Below are 23,941 nucleotides of genomic sequence, written 5' to 3'. Positions count from 1 at the left end.
AATGTGTGGCAGGTGACGTGGCAATCCGCAATGTGTGGCAGGCTACGTGGCAATCCGCAATGTGTGGCAGGCTACGTGGCAAGTGACAATCCGCAATGTGTGGCAGGTGACGTGGCAAGTGACAATCCGCAATGTGTGGCAGGCTACGTTGCAAGTGGCAATCCGCAATGTGTGGCAGGCTACGTGGCAAGTGACAATCCGCAATGTGTGGCAGGTGACGTGGCAAGTGACAATCCACATTTGGTGGCAGGCGACATGGCAAGTGACATCCTCAGGGCTCCCACTGATTCTGCATTATGGTGAGATGAACCATTTAATTTTATATTACAATGTATTCATAGAAATAATGCGCTTCAATCATCCTGACACCATAACAACCATGGTGCCGTAATGATTGAAGTGCCAATACCAGCCATTTCCCATATAAATTGCCCCCAAAAAAACATATTTTATAGCAGTGCCCCTCCCGAGACTAGACTCTGGATCCGCCCCTGGCTTCAATTACCATCAATAGAGGGGCCCAGGAGGTGGAAGCAGAAGAGGGACTTTTTTTTTTTTCATTTCTGGGGCGTAGGTGGATAAAGTCAGTGCTGCTGTTCTGCTACACCCCTTTGTAGGCGAGGTTGGGGGGCCTCATCAGGAAGGATATATGGGGCCCCATGATTTCTAAGTGGCCTTGCCTACATATACTTACCTTTCTGGCAGCTTGTTTCTTGAGAAGCCAATAAGTGGTAAAACAAGCCTTTTTTTTTGCACATGTTGTCCCTGTCGGTATCTTTTAATGTGAACAAAATAGGTCCACTTGGAGGTGTAACTCTAGCATTGCAGTATAAGGATGCTGAGAGCCTGGGGGGGATTGGCGTTCCAAAAGAGCCATTTACATGAGGAGCCCGGGCACACTGGCAAAGCTGTGCCCATTAAATGTTGCCATCTCTTGGGGCTCCATAGAGGTATAAGGAGACGTTGATGCCCATTGTGGTCTCCTGAGGTTGTAATTTGTGCCGTTCTCCTCCACAGTCACCGAAACAGCGCAGTGAGGAAATGTACGGCCAAACATCTGCTCAGGGTGATGGAGCTCCTGGGGGCCCAGAAACTTCTGTGTGGAACCAGAGAAAGTACAGACACCTTCCTCCGCACCCTCGTCAGACTGGTTCAGGATGGACAGCAGGACACCAGGTACTTTCATACAGATGTCACCCTCCCACCCATGCCATTTGATGGACTTTGACTTATTATGGGATTATTTTATAGCTCCCTTCCTTGGAGGGGCCCCTTTTCCTCTGCCCAGGGCAACTCACACATGCCATCAGGGCCGCCGATAAGGGGTACCACCAGGCCTCCTGTAGGGGGCCCAGGAACACAGGAGGGCCCAGAGAATTGGCACGGAGGGCTAGAAGGACAAGTACAGAACGATGCACTGTGTCTGTGTCTCTCCCTTCAGCAGCGGAAAGCTGTTTTCTCTCCTCTCCCTCCTGCCAGCTTTTAGCTGCTGGAGGGAGAGACACAGACACAGTGCATCGTTCTGTAATTGTCCTCCCACCATCCCACCGTACTGACCCCCCTCCCTGTGCTGACCACATCTGATTCCCCCATGTACCCCCCTCCTCCCCCTGCAGACCGCCCCCCTGAATCCAAAGAAAATTCAAAGGGTGCGGGGCCAGGGACACTGGATGTCCTCCTCTTAGGAAATGAGGCAGGGTTTATCTGACTTTCTGCAGCTTCTAATGCCCATTGTGAGAAGCTCACAGTGTGCAGTGACATCAGAGTAAGACATTCCAGTCCATGAGAGCCACTACAACTGTGCAAGACTGAAGGGGGGGGGGCGGAGGGAGGATTTAAGTGACCACCTCCCCCACCTACAGTCCTGAGTGTATTCCACACATTGTAATAATGATCACCCGTATTGCAGGTTTTACGGACGTCGGATGTTCAGCCTGGTCATGGCTCATCCCAAGTTCGAGGTGCAGATGGAACGTTTGATCCCATCACATGAGCTCCGTGACCTCATCGCCACTGTGAAGCAGAAAGTATGTGAGCTGTGTGATGTGCCTCATATGCCTCATATTTCAGGTTTTACACCAGGGGTCTCCAAATGTTCTAAAAACAAAGTGCCAGCTTACTGCCCTTCAAATGTGAAGGGGGCCGGACTGTGGCCAATGGGTATAGAAAATGCCCCGGCATCGGAGGGAGTAATCAATGGCACAGGCTTGGTGGTCAGCGGGAGTAAAATAATCATTGGTGTCAGTGAGAGAATTTGTTTCCCATCTCTGGTATCATTGGGAGGGATAGTGCCCACATCCGGCCCACGGGCCGCAGTTTGGAGATCCTTGTTTTACACAAACTTTATAATACATGATATGATGATTATTCCAGGAGCTGAGTGACAGCGTCTCCGAGATCCCGTCCGCTAGAAGCCAGCGTCCTCCTCAGAAGAATAGTGCCGCCGTGATGGCCCAGGATGTCCAGCAACCAGAGGAAAGGTAAAGTGTGTGTGTGTCTGTGTGTATATATATATATATACAGTGCCTTGCGAAAGTATTCGGCCCCCTTGAACTTTTCAACCTTTTGCCACATTTCAGGCTTCAAACATAAAGATATAACATTTTAATTTTTTGTGAAGAATCACCAACAAGTGGGACACAATTGTGAAGTGGAATGAAATCTATTGGATATTTTAAACTTTTTTAGCAAATAAAAAACTGAAAAGTGGTGCGTGCAAAATTATTCGGCCCCTTTACTTTCAGTGCAGCAAACTCACTCCAGAAGTTCAGCGAGGATCTCTGAATGATCCAATGTTGTCCTAAATGACTGATGGTGATAAATAGAATCCACCTGTGTGTAATCAAGTCTCTGTATAAATGCACCTGCTCTGTGATAGTCTCAGGGTTCTGTTGAAAGCACAGAGAGCATCATGAAGACCAAGGAACACACCAGGCAGGTCCGTAATACTGTTGTGGAGAAGTTTAAAGCCGGATTTGGATACAAAAAGATTTCCCAAGCTTTAAACATCCCAAGGAGCACTGTGCGAGCCATCATTGGAAGGAGTATCAGACCACTGCAAATCTACCAAGACCTGGCCGTCCCTCTAAACTTTCAGCTCAGACAAGGAGAAGACTGATCAGAGATGCAGCCAAGAGGCCCATGATCACTCTGGATGAACTGCAGAGAACTACAGCTGAGGTGGGAGAGTCTGTCCATAGGACAACAATCAGTCGTACACTGCACAAATCTGCCCTTTATGGAAGAGTGGCAAGAAGAAAGTCATTTCTCAAAGATATCCATAAAAAGTCTCGTCTAAAGTTTGCCACAAGCCACCTGGGAGACACACCAAACATGTGGAAGAAGGTGCTCTGGTCACATGAAACCAAAATCCAACTTTTTGCCCACAATGCAAAACGATATGTTTGGCGTAAAAGCAACACAGCTCATCACCCTCAACACACCATCCCCACTGTCACACATGGTGGTGGCAGCATCATGGTTTGGGCCTGCTTTTCTTCAGCAGGGACAGGGAAGATGGTTAAAATTGAGGGGAAGATGGATGCAGCCAAATACAGGACCATTCTGGATGAAAACCTGTTGGAGTCTGCAAAAGACCTGAAACTGGGACAGAGATTTATCTTCCAACAAGACAATGATCCCAAACATACAGCAAAATCTACAAAGGAATGGTTCACAAATAAACGTATCCAGGTGTTAGAATGGCCAAGTCAAAGTCCAGACCTGAATCCAATCGAGAATCTGTGGAAAGAGCTGAAAACTGCTGTTCACAAACGCTCTCCATCCAACCTCACTGAGCTCCAGCTGTTTTGCAAGGAAGAATGGGCAAGAATTTCAGTCTCTCGATGTGCAAAACTGATAGAGACACCCCAAGCGACTTGCAGCTGTAATCGCAGCAAAAGGTGGCTCTACAAAGTATTAACGCAAGGGGGCCCAATCATTTTGCACGCCCCACTTTTCATTTTTTTATTAGTTAAAAAAAGTTTCAAAAATCCAATAGATTTCGTTCCACTTCACAATTGTGTCCCACTTGTTGGTGATTCTTCACAAAAAATAAACATTTTATATCTTTATGTTTGAAGCCTGAAATGTGGCAAAAGGTTGAAAAGTTCAAGGGGGCCGAATACTTTCGCAAGGCACTGTATATATATATATATATTTATAGCAGGGAGGAGATTCCCTTGGACACTGCAAAGTTGCTCCATCTTTATAATGGGGGCCTTGGTGTGCAGCCGGCATTGTCCCCGGAGGGAACGTCATGGACAGCTATGGACAGCCATGGACAGCTATGGACAGCTATGGACAGCCATGGACAGCTATGGACAGCTATGGACAGCCATGGACAGCTATGGACAGCCATGGACAGCCATGGACAGCCATGGACAGCTATGGACAGCCATGGACAGCAATGGACAGCAATGGACAGCTATGGACAGCTATGGACAGCCATGGACAGCTATGGACAGCTATGGACAGCTATGGACAGCTATGACGTATGAGAACTTGTCCTCTCTCTGGATCCTGAGGATCAGTTTGGAATAAATAAAACATTCTTTTCTGTAGCATTACCAGACCTGCAGATGTGGAAGCAGAAGTGCAGGAATCCCCGGTCCCTGGAAGGCCGCCGGTCCGGGCAGCGGAAGTGACGGAGCAACTGAAGGAGCTCAGCAAACTTCTCTCCGCTAAGGAATATCAAAGCAAAATGGAGGGAGTGACGCTTCTCCTGGAGCGCTGCAAGAACAACGTGAGGTTTGTCACCTCCAACATCACTCCAGTAAGTGGAGAAGCAGAAAAAAAAGAACTATTTAGAAATAACGATCAATGAGATAAGAGGCTTCTGATCAGTTCAGTTCTGCAGGAGAAACATTATTGGCATCTTGTTATACATTGTAGATCATTTGTTATCCTGTATACACTTACCTCCGTAACCTCTGCTATTGTGGAGCACCCAGAGAAGCACGGATTATGAATGCAATGATATAAGGAGTGCTGGACATGACAGTGTGGATGAGGGACACAGAGGGTTAAGCTTTATGGGTGGAGTTCAGGAAAAGGTTTGCAGGAAACAAGTTCAGTGTAGGGGAGGGGTCACATAAAAGGGAGAGGTGTGGCTTTAAGGAATCATTCGGAGCCCAGTGTGACACAGAGGAGGCAGTTTTTTCGCTGCTCCTCTGCTATGGCGGACCTCGAGGGACTCTTCGCGCGGCTGCGACGGGCGGCGGAGGTGCACGGTGCGGACTGGCTGCGGGAACGTGTGGGTGACCTGACGGACGGCGATGTGGACGGCGGCGGGACAGGTGAGGTTCCACTGCGCGCGCGGAGGTCTCGGCCTCCGGCGCGTTTTTCTCCTGGGCCTACTCCTCGGCCGCCTCGTGACTCCCGGAGCCCGGGGGTGGACCGATCGGTCCCCCCGGCAAAACGACAGGTTATCGGCTCCCCCCGGTCCGGGCGGTCGTTACGCCGCCGAACGGAGGGGGGCGGGGCTTCACGGCCGCATGCAAATGGCGCCGGGACCGCACGGGGCCCGGTGGAGGTGGGGGGGAGTGTGGATGGCTCTGGGTCGGCAGGCCAAGGGGGGGGGGTGCACGTGGCGGGGGATCTGCGGCAGGCTGGGTCTGGGGCCAGCATCCGCGCGGTGGGGGGGAGGGGGGCGCTCCGGGGGGGTCGCGTGCCGGAGGGGGGGGAGGGTGGGTCGCAGAAGGCTGCCAAGGTGCCTGGCAGGGCTGGTTTTAGACGCCGGCATGCCGGGGGCGGCGGGGGGAGGAGGACATTGCCTGCAGTCCCGGATCGCAGGGACCGGATGGACCGCGCGGAGCACAGGGGGATTGCCGCGTCCCCGGTGCGCGTTGGAGAGGTCGGTTCGGAGAGCGAGCTGTCCCAGGAGGAGGAGGGGTCCTTTTCTACACCCGGACCGGTACCGGTCGCCGAGGCCCCTGGGGGCCCGGGTAAGTTGCGGGAGTCTACATTGCTGGCGGATGCCTTGCGGGATCTGATGGGGGTGGCGCAGGGGGGTGCGGTGCCCACGGGATCCCGGGATGTAGTGGGGGGGGTTGCGGCAGGTTCAGCGCAGGGGGCGGGGCCTGTGGCCCCGGGGGGGCCGTCAGGTCAGTTGCAGGAGCTGTTGGGGGGGCTGCAGGCCCTGGTTGGTAAGTTTGCTGGGGGCTCCGGGTCGCCTCAGGTGGCCCCCTGGATGGGTACTGTGGGGGGGGCCGGGGGGGCGGAGGTCATTCCTGCGCGGGATGCACCGCCTGCCGCGGTGTCGGGGAGCACGGATGCGGGGGCTGTGGGCCCGGGGGTCCCCCCGGTGCCCGCGGACCCGGGGGCGCGGTCTGACCTGGTTAGGATCGCGGATGCTGCCCGGTGCGAAGTCTATGTTTGTTTCGAAGGCCCATTGGGGGCGCATTTGAAGCAGGAGGTGCGGGACAAGATCGGCAAGGGTGAGTATGTGGAGATTTTCTCCTTGCTCCCCCTCGAGAAATTTAATTTGGACAGGGTTAAGCCGGACAGTTCCAAGAAGGACGACGAGGAAAAACGTAGGTATCGGCTGATCCCGCGCACATTTGCAAATTGGCTTCAGGCGTTCGCTATATTGGCTAGCGTGATAGGGGAAAAGAACCCCGAGCATTGCTCGGCGTTATTTTGTTACCTGGACGCGATTGGGGAGGCTCACCGAGTGTATGGAGGGCTGGCTTGGCTGCGCTATGATGAGCAGTTTCGTCAGCGTAAGGCAGTGCGGGCTGACCTGCGGTGGGATCACAAGGACATAAGCCTCTGGATGAGGCTTATGTCTGCTCCGCGGGCCCCCACTCCGTTTCTTCAGGGGGGGGCCGGGAGTGCGTCTTCCTCGGGACTGCCGGCCGGAAAGAAGTGGGGGGTGTGCTGGCCCTTTAATGAAGGGGCTTGTAAATTCGGAGGCGCGTGCCGCTTCAAGCATGAGTGCTCCGGGTGCGGCGGCACCCACCCCCTGTCTCGCTGTTTCAAAAAAGGTCAGCGTGCCAGTGCCGCCGGTCACAAAAGGGATGACGCCGGTGAACCTGGGAAGGATGCTTCCTTTCCTAAATAGGTATCCGGATGGTGCGGCGGCGCGTGGGTTAATTCTGGGTTTTCGGGACGGTTTTAGGATTCCCTGTTCTTTGGGAGGGGTGCCGCCGTTGGCCAGGAATTTGCGATCGGCTTTAGATCACCCGGGGGTTGTGGATGAAAAATTGGGTAAAGAGGTGGCGCTGGGCCGGATGGGTGGCCCTTTCGAAGTGCAGCCGTGGGGGGACCTGGTGGTCTCCCCGTTGGGTGTAGTTCCTAAGAAGGAGCCGGGGAAGTTTCGCTTGATTCATCACCTGTCTTTTCCGAAAGGGGGGTCGGTCAATGATTTCATTGACCCGGAGGCGTGTACGGTTTCCTACACTTCTTTTGACGCGGCGGTACGGTGGGTCAGGCGGTATGGTCGTGGGGCTCTCATGGCCAAGGCGGATGTGGAATCGGCGTTTCGCCTTCTGCCGGTCCACCCGGACAGCTTCCGGCTGTTGGGATGCCATTGGCGGGGCAAGTTTTATGTGGACTTGTGCCTGCCCATGGGTTGTTCCATTTCATGCGCCTACTTTGAAGCTTTTAGTTCATTCTTGGAATGGGTGGTGAGAGATGTTTCGGGCCTGGAGTCGGTCATCCACTATTTGGATGATTTTCTGTGCGTGGGCCCGCCTGCCTCCAGTGTGTGTGCGATTCTTCTGTCCACGTTGCAGCACATTGCGGGCAGGTTCGGGGTGCCGTTGGCGGGGGATAAGACGGAGGGCCCGGTGACGGAATTGAGTTTTCTGGGAATCGTGATTGATTCTGTGGCAATGGAGTGTCGATTGCCAGAGAATAAATTACGGGATCTGCAGGCGGAGTTGGCAGGCATGCAGGGCCGGCCGAAGGTTCAGCTTCGGGCCCTGCAGTCCCTGTTGGGCAAGCTGAATTTCGCTTGCCGGATCATCCCTATGGGCCGTGTGTTCTGCCGACGGCTGTCGGGGGCCACTGCCGGGGTAACCGCCCCTACCCACTTCGTGCGTTTGCGAAGGGAACACCGGGAGGACCTGCGGGCTTGGCATGAATTTTTGGAGTCGTATAATGGGCGGGCTATGTGGATGTCGGGGCCAGTGAGCAACTTCGATGTGGAGTTGGTTACTGACGCGGCTGGCTCAACGGGTTATGGGGCATTTTTCCGGGGTCGGTGGAGTGCGGAACCTTGGCCACGCTCATGGGAGGTTGCGGGGTTGTTGGGCAATTTGGTTTTGCTAGAATTGTTCCCGATAGTGGTGGCATTGGAGTTATGGGGGGCGGAGTTTCGTAATTTGAAGTTGCGCATCAATTGCGATAACATGGGGGTGGTCCAGGTCCTCAATCGGATGACTGCTTCTTCCCCCCCGGTCATCCGGCTGCTGCGACACCTGGTCTTTCGATGTTTGCGGCTCAATGTTTACGTTTATGCTGTGCACATACCTGGGGTGGAGAATTCTTTGGCTGACTCGCTCTCTCGTTTTCAGTGGGACAAGTTCCGGCAGCTGGCGCCGGGAGCGGAGGAGTCGGGGGCGCCATGCCCCGGGTGGATGTGGGAACTTCCCTTGGAATCGCCGCAGGTTGGTTAAAAAGGTCGTTGAGTGAGGCTACATGGTCCGCTTACTCTAGAGTGTGGGCGGAATGGTGGGCGTTCCTGCGGGAGGTTGGAGTGGCTGGTCGGGGCTCCGACCGGCGCTGGGTGGTATTGTACTGGGTTGCCCGGAACATTGAGACGGGCCTGTCTCCCGCATCTATTGAGCGGAAGCTGGCGGGGTTGGCCTTTTTGTTCAAACTGTGGGGGGAGCCGGACGGGACGAAGGATTTTTGGGTGAGGCAAACGTTGAAGGGGTACAGGAGGGATTGGAAGGGTAGGGATGCGCGCCGGCCGGTGTCATTTGACAATCTGGTGGCAATTTGTTCTCGGCTGGTGGACGTTTGCTCGTCTGCTTACGAGACCGTCCTGTTTACGGCAGCGTTTTCGCTGGCGTTTTATGGGGCTTTTAGGATTGGGGAGTTGGTGTGTCGCTCAAAACGGGTGGCTGGGGGTCTGTTGGATCAGGACGTGCAGGTGGTTGCGGATCGGGTGAGTATACGGTTGCGTAGGTCTAAGACTGATCAACGGGGCAAGGGAGTGGCGATTACGCTGCTCGCCCTGCCGGGCTCGGTAGTGTGCCCGGTGGCGGCGGTACGGGCTTTCCGGGCGGTGCGGCCTGGGAGGGCGGGCCCCTTTTTGGTGCACGAGGAGGGCTCTTTTCTATCCCGTTTTCAGTTTGTGTCGGTCTTTCGGCAATGCCTGAGGGCGGTGGGTTTGGATGAGCGGGACTACGCGTCCCACTCTTTTCGGATTGGGGCGGCCACGGAGGCGGCTCGATGTGGGCTGGAGGAGGCGGTGGTTCGCCGGATTGGTAGATGGGAGTCCCGGAGGTTCCGGTCCTATGTCCGGCCGCAGTTGCTACTGGGGTAAGGATGGTGCGGCTGGGGGTTGTTTGCTGTGGGATTTATGGGGGGGAGGACTGTGCTTGTAACATTCCTTTGGTTGTTGTGTTATTTCTCTTGTTTTCATTCCAGATGGAGGTTCTCAACGCCTCGTTTGGATCCTGGGGCATTCGTACGTCTGCTGGGGGGCCAGGAGAGGTGATTCTCTACCAGCAGGCAGGCAATTAGGTATCCCCAGGGAGGTAGCTAGGGTGATGTGGTTGGGTTTCCCGGGCATGAGGTGGGAGCGTGTCATGAGGGAGGTGGAGCGTTTCGCTTTGAGGGATAGGCCCCCGGATGTGCTGGTCGTTCATGCGGGGGGCAATGACCTGGGAGTTCGAAAAGTGAAGGACATTTTGGCGGATATCAAGGCTGATGTGTTGCGCATGCGAGTCCTTTTCCCGGGCACCATTTTGGTGTGGTCAGACATTGTGGCCAGAACGGTGTGGCGGGGGGCCAGGTCTTTAGCCAGCCTTGAGAAAACCAGGATTAGGGTTAATAAGGTTGTTGGGCGGTTTGTAGTGCAGAACGGGGGCATTGTGGTAAGACACAGGGAATTGGAGGTGAATGTAGGGCTTTATCTTAGGCGGGATGGCGTTCATCTATCGGATGTGGGGATTGACCTCTGGTCCTTTGGCTTACAGGAGGGCATACAGAAAGCTCTTCGGGTGTGGGGCGGCCCTCAAGGTTGAGGGGGTCACCCTTTCGGGCTGTGGCGGTGTGTTTTCTGGTGGTTTCTGACGGTAGACAGGTACTCAGAAGGGATCTGAGGGTGTGGGGGGCTCATCTAACGATCGGCCCCTCTGGGTATTCCTGAACGTTGGAGGGAATACGGTTATGTTCACTGGCGGAAGTTGTCTCCGACCGGTCACAGGTGGAGGCCTTTGGGAAGTTGGTCAGGTGTACCGCAGTGATTGGGTATTGGCTTAAGTGTGGTCACCGTCAGAGATCACCAGAATGGGCAGTTAATGTTAATTTAAATGTGGTTTAATGTTAATAAAGTTATTTATATTTATATATTTATATATATATTTATATATTTATATATTTTCATATTTACAAGTTATTGGAGTAATTTTGAGTTATGTTTAATAAAGGCTGTTGTGGCCAGTTTACTCCAACCTATGGTGTGGTCTCGTTTCTAATAGATAAGGAATAGTATAAGGGGAACATTCAGACTACACTAGTCAAGAGAAGCACGGATTATGAATGCAATGATATAAGGAGTGCTGGACATGACAGTGTGGATGAGGGACACAGAGGGTTAAGCTTTATGGGTGGAGTTCAGGAAAAGGTTTGCAGGAAACAAGTTCAGTGTAGGGGAGGGGTCACATAAAAGGGAGAGGTGTGGCTTTAAGGAATCATTCGGAGCCCAGTGTGACACAGAGGAGGCAGTTTTTCCCACCCTCCCGCCCTATTGTTATGTGTTTGTTTTGTGGTGTTTTGTTGCTGGTCTTTTTCTTCTTTTGCAGGTTTCATCGGTTGTCACGGCAGCTGAAAGTTTTTCGTGTTGGCGGTGTGTTTTCTGGTGGTTTCTGACGGTAGACAGGTACTCAGAAGGGATCTGAGGGTGTGGGGGGCTCATCTAACGATCGGCCCCTCTGGGTATTCCTGAACGTTGGAGGGAATACGGTTATGTTCACTGGCGGAAGTTGTCTCCGACCGGTCACAGGTGGAGGCCTTTGGGAAGTTGGTCAGGTGTACCGCAGTGATTGGGTATTGGCTTAAGTGTGGTCACCGTCAGAGATCACCAGAATGGGCAGTTAATGTTAATTTAAATGTGGTTTAATGTTAATAAAGTTATTTATATTTATATATTTATATATATATTTATATATTTATATATTTTCATATTTACAAGTTATTGGAGTAATTTTGAGTTATGTTTAATAAAGGCTGTTGTGGCCAGTTTACTCCAACCTATGGTGTGGTCTCGTTTCTAATAGATAAGGAATAGTATAAGGGGAACATTCAGACTACACTAGTCAAGAGAAGCACGGATTATGAATGCAATGATATAAGGAGTGCTGGACATGACAGTGTGGATGAGGGACACAGAGGGTTAAGCTTTATGGGTGGAGTTCAGGAAAAGGTTTGCAGGAAACAAGTTCAGTGTAGGGGAGGGGTCACATAAAAGGGAGAGGTGTGGCTTTAAGGAATCATTCGGAGCCCAGTGTGACACAGAGGAGGCAGTTTTTCCCACCCTCCCGCCCTATTGTTATGTGTTTGTTTTGTGGTGTTTTGTTGCTGGTCTTTTTCTTCTTTTGCAGGTTTCATCGGTTGTCACGGCAGCTGAAAGTTTTTCGTGTTGGCGGTGTGTTTTCTGGTGGTTTCTGACGGTAGACAGGTACTCAGAAGGGATCTGAGGGTGTGGGGGGCTCATCTAACGATCGGCCCCTCTGGGTATTCCTGAACGTTGGAGGGAATACGGTTATGTTCACTGGCGGAAGTTGTCTCCGACCGGTCACAGGTGGAGGCCTTTGGGAAGTTGGTCAGGTGTACCGCAGTGATTGGGTATTGGCTTAAGTGTGGTCACCGTCAGAGATCACCAGAATGGGCAGTTAATGTTAATTTAAATGTGGTTTAATGTTAATAAAGTTATTTATATTTATATATTTATATATATATTTATATATTTATATATTTTCATATTTACAAGTTATTGGAGTAATTTTGAGTTATGTTTAATAAAGGCTGTTGTGGCCAGTTTACTCCAACCTATGGTGTGGTCTCGTTTCTAATAGATAAGGAATAGTATAAGGGGAACATTCAGACTACACTAGTCATGCTCTGTAACCTACCTACTCAATAAGCCTTTATTTTATAAAAAAAGAAACATTGTTTCCTGTGACTATAGTTGTGTAATTACTCATTCATATTCACTTTGCTGAAGAATCTGTTGTAGCATGACCACCAATGAGGTCTGTAGTGACCAATCACATTCCAATCCGGCTCTTCTGTAATCTTCAAGACATTTCGTATCTTCTCCAAGCCGCTCCATTCAAGAATCTCAGCAATGAAAACTTGGCAGAGGAATCCAACCTTTCCCTAATCTATCCAAATAAAAAAGAATAGATTTGGCTGGAGTTATACTGGAATGCAACGTCCACACCATCGCACTTCCCCACAACAAAACCGCGGCTCCAACTTGTCTTGTATACACACGGCCAGGGGCGGACTGACAACCTATGGGGCCCCCGGGCAATAAGAGAAGATTATGGGGCCCCCGGGCAATAGGAGAAGATTATGGGGCCCCCGGGCAATAGGAGAAGATTATGGGGCCCCCAGGCAATAGGAGAAGATTATGGGGCCCCCGGGCAATAGGAGAAGATTATGGGGCCCCCAGGCAATAGGAGAAGATTATGGGGCCCCCAGGCAATAGGAGAAGATTATGGGGCCCCCGGGCAATAGGAGAAGATTATGGGGCCCCCGGGCAATAGGAGAAGATTATGGGCCCCCCAGGCAATAGATTATGGGGCCACACAGTATACACACACACACACACATACATTATATACACACAGACACACAGTATACACACACAGTATACACACACAGTATACACACACAGTATACACACACACACACATACAGTATATACACACAGACACACAACATACACACACAGAATACACATACACACACTGAAAAGGTATTGGAGAGGCGGGGCAGCTATAATCTTGGGATTTTTTTAAAAAAAAACACAGATTTTTACATACTGTCCCTGGTTTTGAGGCTGACAACCCTGATGGGGCCCCTTAGTGGCATGGGGCCCTCGGGCAGAGCCCGAGTGCCCGAATGGTCAGTCTGCCCCTGCACACGGCACACAAATGTTGGCCAACAACTCCGAACGTAGTGGCGTACAAGACGTACGACGAGCTGATAAAAAAGAAGTTCTATAGTCATGTGATCTCTCCATTACCAACGCTAGTTTTTACAAGACCTGGCGCTTCCGGCTCATACTTGATTCCGGGCGTGCGTGAACTTTTTTGCGTCAGACTTGTGCACACACACGATCGGAAATTCCCACAACAAAGTTTTGTTGGTGGAAAATTTGAGAACCTGCTAGCCAACATTTGTTGGCAGAAAAAGTCCGACAACAAATGTCCGATGGAGCGTACACACGGTCCGACTTTCAGCCAACAAGCTCACATCCAACATTTCCCATCGGAAAATCCAACCGTGTGTACGAGGCATAAGCCCTTCCCTCATGAAGGCCAAATCCTGCCCCTTGTCAAATGCCAGCACTTTAGTGGGCAGTAGAGCCTCTGGGGCAAGTACTTATCCTCAGCAGGGGGTGGGGCTTATTCTCTTCTTGGGCAGAAGTCCTGGTCTAGGATCCAAGGGATTCTTCAGGGACCGATTTGAAGACCAATACAGGTACCTTTACCATTTATACGAAGCTGCTAAAAACCGCTCTGACCCAAAAGCGGTATATGGATGTGGAGGCTGAAAGGGTTAATGTTTTCACCCAAGATTCTCACAACTTTCACCCAAGGTTCAAATATTTTCCACATAGGATTCCATTAGAAACGAGTGAATCTTACGTGAAAGTCTTGGGAATTTTAAGAGACAACCTTGACAAATAGACCCCTAGTATGGGGAAGGTGAATTTCCAAGGGTAATGGGGACGCTATAATGGAAGACTCCTATAGAAGGTGTGTAGGAGGAACGTCACAAGCTGATCACTGGGAGATTATAGGTGGCTGTGGAAATGTTTAGTAAATGAACTTTGTTCCAAATTCTCATAACTTCATGAAACCGATTCATATTATACAGGATCCTCGCCAACAACCGTCATTTTATTACATCTTATTTTTATTATATTCACAGATATTTGATGCCTTTAACCCGAGGATGCAGGACGCCAACAAGAAGGTCAATCAGTACGCTCTGGAGTCTGCGGTGGTCATGATCCCGATTCTGAAGGACAGTCTGCACCATGTGTTAGTCCCTATGGTGACCGTCGTCACGGACAACCTGAACTCCAAGCACACCGGTATCTACACGGCCGCAGTGACCGTCCTGGACACACTCATGAAAAATATAGGTAAATCATTGCTGACTGTATCCGGTACTCTTCCTTCCCGATAAAGAGGACCGTCCTCCTCCATCCTATATTCATCATTCCTGGCGTTATAGCTGGTAACCTTTATTGGGGTTTTTTCCTTTTCTTGCAAACACTCCTCTCACATTTTTTGGGATGAATAAATTCTCATTGACTTCAATGGAGTAGAGTATGTAGCAACCTCATGACCTCCAAGGGCATATGAGGAACCTCAGGCCAACATTTCACCTCTGCATTTAGTTCTCAATGGAGTAGTATATGTTGCAACGCCATGACCCCCAAAGACATATAAGGACCCTCAGGCTAGCATTTCACCTCCTAGGTTTAGTCTTCAGTGGAGTAGTGTATGTTGCAGCACCATAACCCCCAAGGACATACGAGGAACCTCAAATGCGGGGCAGGCCAGTATTTTACCCACAGACCTAGTCCTCAATGGAGTAGTGTATGTAGCAATTCCATGACCCCCAAAGATATGTGAAGAACCTCAGACCAGCTTTTTACCCCCAGGACTAGTCCTCAATGGAGTAGTGTGTGTGTTGCCACCCCATGACCCCCAAATACATATGAGGAACCTCAAATGCTGGTCAGGCCAGCATTTCAACCCTAGGTCTAGTACTCAATGGAGTAGCGTATGTTGCTACCCCATGAACTCCAAAGACATATGAAGAACCTCAGACCAGCATTTCACCCCCAGGTCTAGTCCTTAATGGAGTAGTGTATGTTGCTACCCCATGACCTCCAAAAATATATTAGGAACCTCAGGTGCGGGGCAGGTGAGCATTCACGCCAAGGTCTAGTCCTCAGCAGGAGTGAAGCGGTGTGAACAGACGGTCAGTTTTTAGAGCATATAAAGAGTTTATTAGGTTTCACCCAACACTCCCGAAGGAGAGGGCTGGGGCATAGGACACCCATGGACTTGGCATTTCACCTCTACATTTAGTTCTCAATGGAGTAGTATATGTTGCAACCCCATGACCCCCAAAACATATGAGGAACCTCAAATGCGGGGCAGGCCAGTATTTCCCCCCCAGGCCTAGTCCTCAATGAAGTAGTGTATGTAGCAATTCCATGACCTCCAAAGATAAGTGAAGAACATCAGACCAGCTTTTTACCCCCACGACTAGTCCTCAATGGAGTAGTGTGTGTGTTGCCACCCCATGACCCCCAAAGACATATGAGGAACCTCAAATGCAGGTCAGGCCAGTATTTCACCCCCAGACCTAGACCTCAATGGAGTAGTGTATGTAGCAATTCCATGACCTCCAAAGATAAGTGAAGAACATCAGACCAGCATTTCACCCCCAGGACTAGTCCTTAATGGAGTAGTGTATGTTGCTACCCCATGACCCCCAAAGTTATATTAGGAACCTCAGGTGCGGGGCAGGTTAGCATTCACGCCAAGATCTAGTCCTCAGTAGGAGTGAAGCGGTGTGAACAGACGGTCAGTTTTTAGACCAAATAAAGAGTTTATTGGATTTCACCCAACACTCCCGAAGGAGAGGGCTGGGGCATAGGACACCCATGGACTTGGCTGTCACCAGGAGAGTGGCAAAAAGTACTTACAGCCTTCACAGATTGAGAACCTTTAAGCCAACCCAACATTCTGTGAAATTAGATACTAAATAGTTCAGTGACCGCCTCCTAGGGGAGAGACCACCACACTGCAGTCAGGGGCAAAGCGTCTGTCCAGTTTCTCAGATACCCGGATTGAAGTTGAGTTCTTCCATGGTGCTTTTACCCCTCACTTACCTCACCAAGTCCCAATCCTTGGCCTCTATCCAAACAAATGGTCACTCTACCCAGGCAGCGGGCCTAAGAGGTCCAGCCATCTACATCCTCCCACCCTCCATGATTAGTGCAGCCCCCCACACTCCATGATTAGTGCCGCCCCCCACACCATTCTCGGGGGCACTACCCAGCAGCAGGCAGAAGCAAACGAATACCAGAGAGTTCCAAGAACGACGAACTATCAATCTAGCTCTGGCTGACTACAGCCTAGTAACTCTAATTCTAAATCGATGTTCCTGCTCAGGGCGGGGGGGGGCTGCATTTAGATGACAGTTCAGAGGCTGCGTTTGGATTTTGCGTTGCATTTCTTTGCATGCAGTGGCTCCAATTGAGGGGAATTTGGATTGCAGGCAAAGCAAGTCCAACAAAGCCTTTCCTTGCCGACCACTGCGGCCTGCATTGGGACGCATGCATTTGTGCAGCGCTGCGTTAGAATGGAGAAGGTTGCGTTAGACTTGAACTCTTCTTCTGCTGTCAGACAGCGTGATGTAGTCGGGGGCGGGGAGAGACGCAATTTTTGGAATGTCGGTCACATGACTGCAGATTAGCTGCAAAGAAAGGAGAGAAAAGCGTGAACTGTCAGCTTTCCCTACAAACAGGAAATCTTTATTGACCATCATTTTTACATTACAGACAATCTGTGGCTTCTGCAACCATTCGCCAGCCGCATCCGCTTCCTCAGCGGCCGCGCCATGAGTGACGTGACCGAACGATTGTCAGGTAACTCACCTCAACGCAGGAAGTAGATTGACTGGAAGGATTAAAGGGGAACCAATGAGGATGGAGACATGGGAGATGCCGTGGCTTTAGAGTTCCATGTTCCTTCATTTTATAGCAAGAAAGGGAAAAGTAAGAACCTTTGTCAGAGTTTTGGTTGTCCGTCTCTGTCAGGGCGACTTCCAGAGACGTGAAGATCTCTGCGTTCCGAATCGGACACGTTTTTCATTATTTCATGAACCCGAATTTCCAAATTACAAGAGAAACAAATTTAAACTGATCCGAAATAATGAAACAAAATTCAGCCGAAATTCAAATAGAAAATTAATAAAAATTTTTATTTGAAAACAAGAAAGAATAAAATAGAGAAAAAAAAAAAGAATAGAACAGATTAGAAAAGAATAGAATAGAAAAAACAATAGAATAGCATCAGAATAATAGAATAAAAAAAAACAAAAACAAATAGACTATAATCACCTTCCGAAATTTGAATTTTGAATAGAAAAGAATATAATAGAATAAAATAGAAAGAAAGATAATACAGTCTTTCAAATTTAGAATAGAATAAATTCGAATGCCGATTCAAATTTTCCAAATTCGATCAAACTGAATTCAATTCAACAGAATTCGGAAAATTTAAATCGAAAAGTCAATAAACTAAACAAATTCCAAAAATGAGTGAAGCAAATTTATCAAATTTAACTAGATTCAATTATTTAACAAAACAAAACAAAACAATTTTTTTCATTCTGCACATGTCTAGTGATTTCTCCTCACTTCCTGTGACGCCTCTAATCAGGACAGGAAGTGAAGAGAAACCTCTGCAATGGAGACACAGCCAACAATAAAAACCTGCCAGAGGTTCCGACTTTTCTCCACTCTATCCAGATCTTCTCCAGCACTGCACAGTATTCCAAAGAATTCTCACACAGTCATTTATGGATCGTATGTTTTCATTTTAATGCCTAACAAACATACAACACCATCATACAATACAAACATACAACACCATCATACAATACAAACATACAACACCATCATACAATACAAACATACAATACCATCATACAATACAAACATACAATACCATCATACAATACAAACACACAACACCATCATACAATACAAACATACAACACCATCATACAATACAAACATGCAACACCATCATACAATACAAACACACAACACCATCATACAATACAAACACACAACACCATCATACAATACAAACATACAACACCATCATACAATACAAACACACAACACCATCATACAATACAAACACACAACACCATAATACAATACAAACACACAACACCATCATACAATACAATGGAGCCCCCTTCTACTCCACGGCTCTGGGAGGCACTGCTTAGCATCAGCAGGGGTGTAACCACAAATTATGGAGCCTCCTTCTACTCCAGGGCTTTGGGGGCACTGCTTAGCATCAGCAGGGGTGTAACCACAAATTATGGAGCCTCCTTCTACTCCATGGCTCTGGGGGGCACTGCTTAGCATCAGCAGGGGTGTAACCACAAATTAGGGAGCCCCCTTCTACTCCATGGCTCTGGGGGGCACTGCTTAGCATCAGCAGGGGTGGGGCCAGGGGATGTAATTACAAATAATGGGACTCTCTCCTACTCCAAGGATCTAGGGGCACTGCTTAACATCAGCAGGGGTGGAGCCAAGGGTATATAACTATGAAGTTTGGGGCTTCGCCTAATCCCGGGCTCTGGTAGGACTGCTCAGCATCAGCAGGGGTTTAACTAGAAATTATGAAGGCCCCTTCTACTTCAGGGATCTTTGAGACACTGCTTAACATCAGCAGGGGTGGGGCCTGCGGTGTGTAACTATGAATTATGAGGCCCCTTCCACTCCTGGTCCAGGGCTCTGAGGGCACTGCTTAGCATTGGCAGAAGGGCGACTAGGGGCATAACTACAAATTACGGGGCCCCCTTTTACCCCAGGTGCCACATGGGCCACTCTGGCTGTTGGTTATGCCACTGGGTGGAGCTTAATCTCTTTCTGGGCAGAATTCTTCATCTAGAATTCAGGGGGTTCAGCGTGGGGCTGGGACTGATTTGAAGACTGACACTGGTACTTTCATAGCCTACAAGGTGAGGCACATAGTGCTGTTGCTCTAACAAAAATTTTAGGCCACGTCTGATGGCATTTACAAGACGCCCCTGAAGGCGAATACTGTATTATGTGGCGGGTTCTCACCGCATTATTATTATTATTTCTATAATGAACCCCTCAACATTTCTCCATTGCCCCCCCAGGTCTTGTATCCTCTGTCTACCCCCGGAAGCCGCAGGCCGTGGAGCGTCACGTTTTGCCCGTTTTGTGGTTCTTCCTGAGTAATATAACCGGGAACGGAGTGCTGCCCGGCCGAAACGGTAACTTCAAGGACGTCATCACCAAACTTACCAATAACTTACACCGAGTGATGGGGCGGAGCCTGGAGGAGTACGCCTCTGGACAGTCCCAACACGCCACCAAAATGCTGGCCGACATTCTGGGGACCAATAAATAAATACCGACCCCCGATCCACGGTGCCGGAGGAGGCGGAGCACGGTGATGTAATGGGGGCGGAGCCTGCGTTCTCTGTATTTAGTGTAAATTCTGTATTTAAGATTAAAAACTATTATAATAGAAGAAGAAGAAGAAGAACTGATTCTTTCTATAGATTGGGAATTTATTAATACGGGATGTGATGCATCTCCGATATATATAACTGAATGGTAGCCTGTTAAAGAGGACCTGTCATGCAAAAGTTCACTATCCTAGTGACGGTACTGCTGTTAGAAATCACGGGGCCCATACAGCACAGAACCAATCCCCCTGGAGTGCAGCCGGAGGGAGCGAGAAGAGGAGGAGCCAATTTAAGATATTATTCAATGATCTGACACCATAGTAGAGTCTGTCCACATAGCAGCCCATCCTGATGGTAGGTATATATATATATATATATATATATATATATATATATATATATATATATATATATATTGATATGGATATTATATTTTACTATATACTGTAGTTATTAATACAACATGTGAAGTTCTGAAATGAAGACAATCTTATTCCTGAGCTTTCTGTATATTAATTTATAGTCAATATCTGAACAATATGCTGGAATACCCCCATTAAACCCTGATGGAGCTCATGTATGTATATACTGTATTATTGGAATTAGCATTAAATTGTATTTTTATATGTTGTTTTTGTCTTTTTTTTTTTTTTTATAATTCCAAACAATTTGAACTAATTATAAAAAGGTTGAGTTAATCAGATGAGTCAGAGGAATGACTGATCTCCCCCCTTCTCCTTCCCTCCCTGCCCGCTCTCTTCATAGAGGTTTAGGGAGTTTCAATTAGAGAGAGAGAGTCTGAAGGCAAACAGCTTCTGGTTGTTCTTTATAAATGCTCTGTGACACCACTATTGTGTGTGCGTTGGCTATTAATTGCTTACTTGTAAAATGAAGAATATGGTAAGTAAATTAAGATATATATATTTTTTTTTTTTTACCATTAGCAAATCAGTATAAAGACGTATAATTCATACAGAAGTAATACAAAGCAGTGTGCAAAAAAAAAAAAAAAAAAAAATCATACATATGAAATAAAACCATTACAGTGAGATACTAAAGTGAGATATAATCACATTACATCGCATATACAAAAAACAAGTGTTGCGCTAAACATACATTTTGCTCATAAAGTGTTAGAAAAAGTACAATTGTGAAAAAACTCAAAAGACACAAATCCGTGAAATTGCAGATGAATCCAGAAGAGCCCCACCTCGTGCAGATACCTCCCCCACAAGCAGCATAGCCTCTTACCAGAGGGCCTGGACCCTTTATTACAGAGGCTTGATGTAATGGTCTTTGCCGGGGTAGTCAGCTGGAGATGTGTCCTCAGATCAAAGTAAGAATTTTCATTGGACAATCGTGGGGCTCCATTCACCCCATGACCTCAATGACGGGTTCCATGGCTTGAATCCAGAACTGCTCAGCTCTTGGCTGGATTGAGGCTTTTCAAGGTCTGAGCAGCAGTAGGGATTGGCGGAGCCGGAAGAGTCTTGTAGAGGGGAGAATTATCGTTTTATCTCTGGAGTTGATCCCTTTTTAATGTCAATATTCTGTTTGCTTTGTTAGCAGCAACTTGGCATTGCTGAGCCTATCGTCTACTAGGACCCCCAGGTCCTTCTCCATCCTACATCCCCCCAGAGGTTCCCCTCCCCCCAGGTCCTCCTCCATCCTAGACCCCCCAGAGGTTCTCCCCCCAGTCTATAGATTGCATTCAGATTTTTGCCGCCCAAATGCATTATTTTATATTTTTCTACATTGAACCTCATTTGCCATGTAGTTGCCCCTCCCCCCATTCATTTGTTCAGATCTTCTTGGAAGGTTTCCACTTCCTGCGGAGAAGTTATTGCCCTGCTTAGCTTAGTATTGTCCGCAAATAGAGAGATTGAACTGTTTCCCCCATACCCATCCTCCAGGTCATTTATATACAAATTAAATAGGATTGGTCCCAGCACAGAACCCTGGGGGATCCCACTACCCACCCCTGACCATTCCGAGTACACCCCATTTATCACCACCCTCTGAACTCGCCCTTGTAGCCAGTTTTCAATCCATGTACTCACTCCTATGGGAGTTATCCAGCCAGGCTTCAGGGGGACAGGAAAGGCCGACAGATCTGACATTTGTAATAAAGAATATTTCTACAAATGGCGCCCTCTATGTGACACTTCAGGGGCCACTTTAATGTAATCGGTGAGCTTAGCCCATGGGCGTCCGCAGCAGGGGGCAAGGGGAGTCAAGTGCCCCCCCCCTGGAATCCCCAAGGTGTTGCAGCAGCCAGCAGCGTCTGCCGCCGCCGCCGCCGCCGCCATGCTGCCTTTTTTTCACTGAGTCCACTGGCAGCTGCATCCTCCGCCCTCTCCTATGGATCACAGCGCTGGCTGGCTGGCTCTGTGTTCGGCGGCCGCGCTGTAACATGGCCCCCCCCCCAAGACCAGCTCGTGTGATAGTAGAGAGAATCAACGTTCCACCTATCACATGAGCCGGTCTGAGGGGGCGGGGCCATGTTACAGAGCGGCCGCCGAACACAGAGCCAGCCAGTGCTGTGATCCATAGGAGGAGATACTGCAGGTACAGCCCGCCTTGTGTGCCACAGTGCCTGGATAGGAGGATCGAAGGGGTGGGGGGGGGGGGCGATTCTCCTATCCAACTTATTTTACTGTCTCCAGTTCACCTTGTGCTCCCTGCCCCCCCCCCCCCAGTGCTCTTCTCCACCACCACACTCTCCTGCCCCCCCCACAGTTCTCTCCTCCCCTGTTCTTGCTGCCCGCCCTGCTCTCCAGCTCTCCCCATCCTTCTCTAGCCACCATCCCAGTGCTCTCCCCCCATGTTCCCCCCCAGTCCTATCTCCTCCGTGCTCTTCCCCCGTTCTCCTCCCCAGTGCTCTCCCCCCTGTTTTTCCCCCCCGTGCTCTCCCCCTGTTCTTCCCCCCCCCGTGCTCTCCCCCTGTTCTCCCCCCCAGTGCTCTCCACTCCCTCCAGTGCTCTCCCCCCCAATGCTCTCCCCCTACCCCCACCAGTGCCCTCCACTCCCCCCTGTTCTTTCTCCCCCTTTTCTTTCTCCCCCCGTGCTCTCCACTCCCCCCCCAGTGCTCTCCACTCCCCCAGTGCTCCCCCCGTGCTCTCCCTCCTGTTCTTCCCCGCCACCAGTGCTCTTCAGCTCTCCCCATCACTCTCCAGCCCCCACCCCAGTGCTCTCCAGCCCCCCATTCTCCCCACCCCTGTTCTTTCTGCCCCCCCTGGTGCTCTCCACCCCCCCAGTGCTCTCTACCCTCCGTGCTCTCCACCCCTGTTCTTTTTGGCTCCCCCCAGCACTCTCCACTCCCCACCCCTGTACTCTCCACTCCCCCTGCATTTTGCCCCCACCCATGTGCTCTCCAACCCTACCAGTGCTCTCCACCCCCCATAGTGCTCTCCAGTCCCCCGTGCTTTCCACCCCTGTTTTTTCTGGCCCCCACTGGTGCTCTCCACTCCCCCCTGCTCTTTCTACCCCCCCAGTACTCTCCAGCCCCCATGCTCTCCACCTCGGTTTTTCTACCCCCCCCAGTGCTCTTCACCGCCCCACACTCTTAGCCCCCCCAGTGCTCTCAGCCTACCGTGCTCTCTACCCCTGTTCTTATTGGCCCCCCCAGTGCTCTCAAGTTCCCCCCCAGCGCTCTCTGCTCCCCACCCCTGTGATCTCCACTCCCCCTCGCTCTTTGCCCCCACCCATGTGTTCTCCAACCCTGCCAGTACTCTCTGCCCCCCCTTCTCTCCGACTCCCACCCAGTGCTCTCCACTTCCCCAGAACCAGAGCGCAGGCTGACTGGGGCCGGAAAATGAGGACGGCTGAAGGTGCAGGTGGCCAGGGACCACTCTATCTCACAGCAAACAGATCCTCTGGAAGGAGCACCGTCCCCATCCAAAACGAGAACAGACCCTGCCTGCTGCTGTCCATCATGGATATCCTGATGGCATGCAAGGTACCGTACCGAGCATCAACAACACCCCTTCCCACAGACAGGGACTGCAGACTGGGACATGGGGCACAGGAGGGTCTGCAATGATGGGCACAGTTGAGACTGCATTCACGGCACAGTAAAGCTGCATTTGATGGGCACAGTGAGGCGGCATTGTTGGGCACAGTGAGGCGGCATTGTTGGGCACAGTGAGGCGGCATTGTTGGGCACAGTGAGGCTGCATTGATGGGCACAGTGAGGCTGCATTGATGGGCACAGTGAGGCTGCATTGATGGGCACAGTGAGACTGCATTGATGGGCACAGTG

The 23,941-nt window shown here is 50.0% G+C and overlaps 1 protein-coding gene across 1 annotated transcript; it reads left to right on the top strand.

Moving 5' to 3' along the window:
- Positions 1-976: 976 nt before the first annotated feature.
- LOC143973709 (TOG array regulator of axonemal microtubules protein 2-like) lies at positions 977-20,306 on the top strand (the record flags this gene model as incomplete). The annotated part of the gene is made up of 7 exons (XM_077474560.1): positions 977-1,176; positions 1,910-2,027; positions 2,374-2,480; positions 4,564-4,774; positions 14,341-14,557; positions 16,997-17,083; positions 19,366-20,306. Coding segments are annotated over 7 exons (1,194 nt in total), but the record flags the coding sequence as incomplete, so codon positions are not given.
- Positions 20,307-23,941: the final 3,635 nt, after the last annotated feature.

Source organism: Lithobates pipiens, unplaced genomic scaffold (genome assembly GCF_037356315.1).
Source record: "Lithobates pipiens isolate NorthernLeopardFrog02 unplaced genomic scaffold, aLitPip1_a1.2 Scaffold_93, whole genome shotgun sequence".
Classification (NCBI taxonomy): domain Eukaryota; kingdom Metazoa; phylum Chordata; class Amphibia; order Anura; family Ranidae; genus Lithobates; species Lithobates pipiens.
The sequence above is the reverse complement of the archived record's forward strand: the minus strand, read 5'-3'. Positions and strand labels throughout refer to the sequence as shown.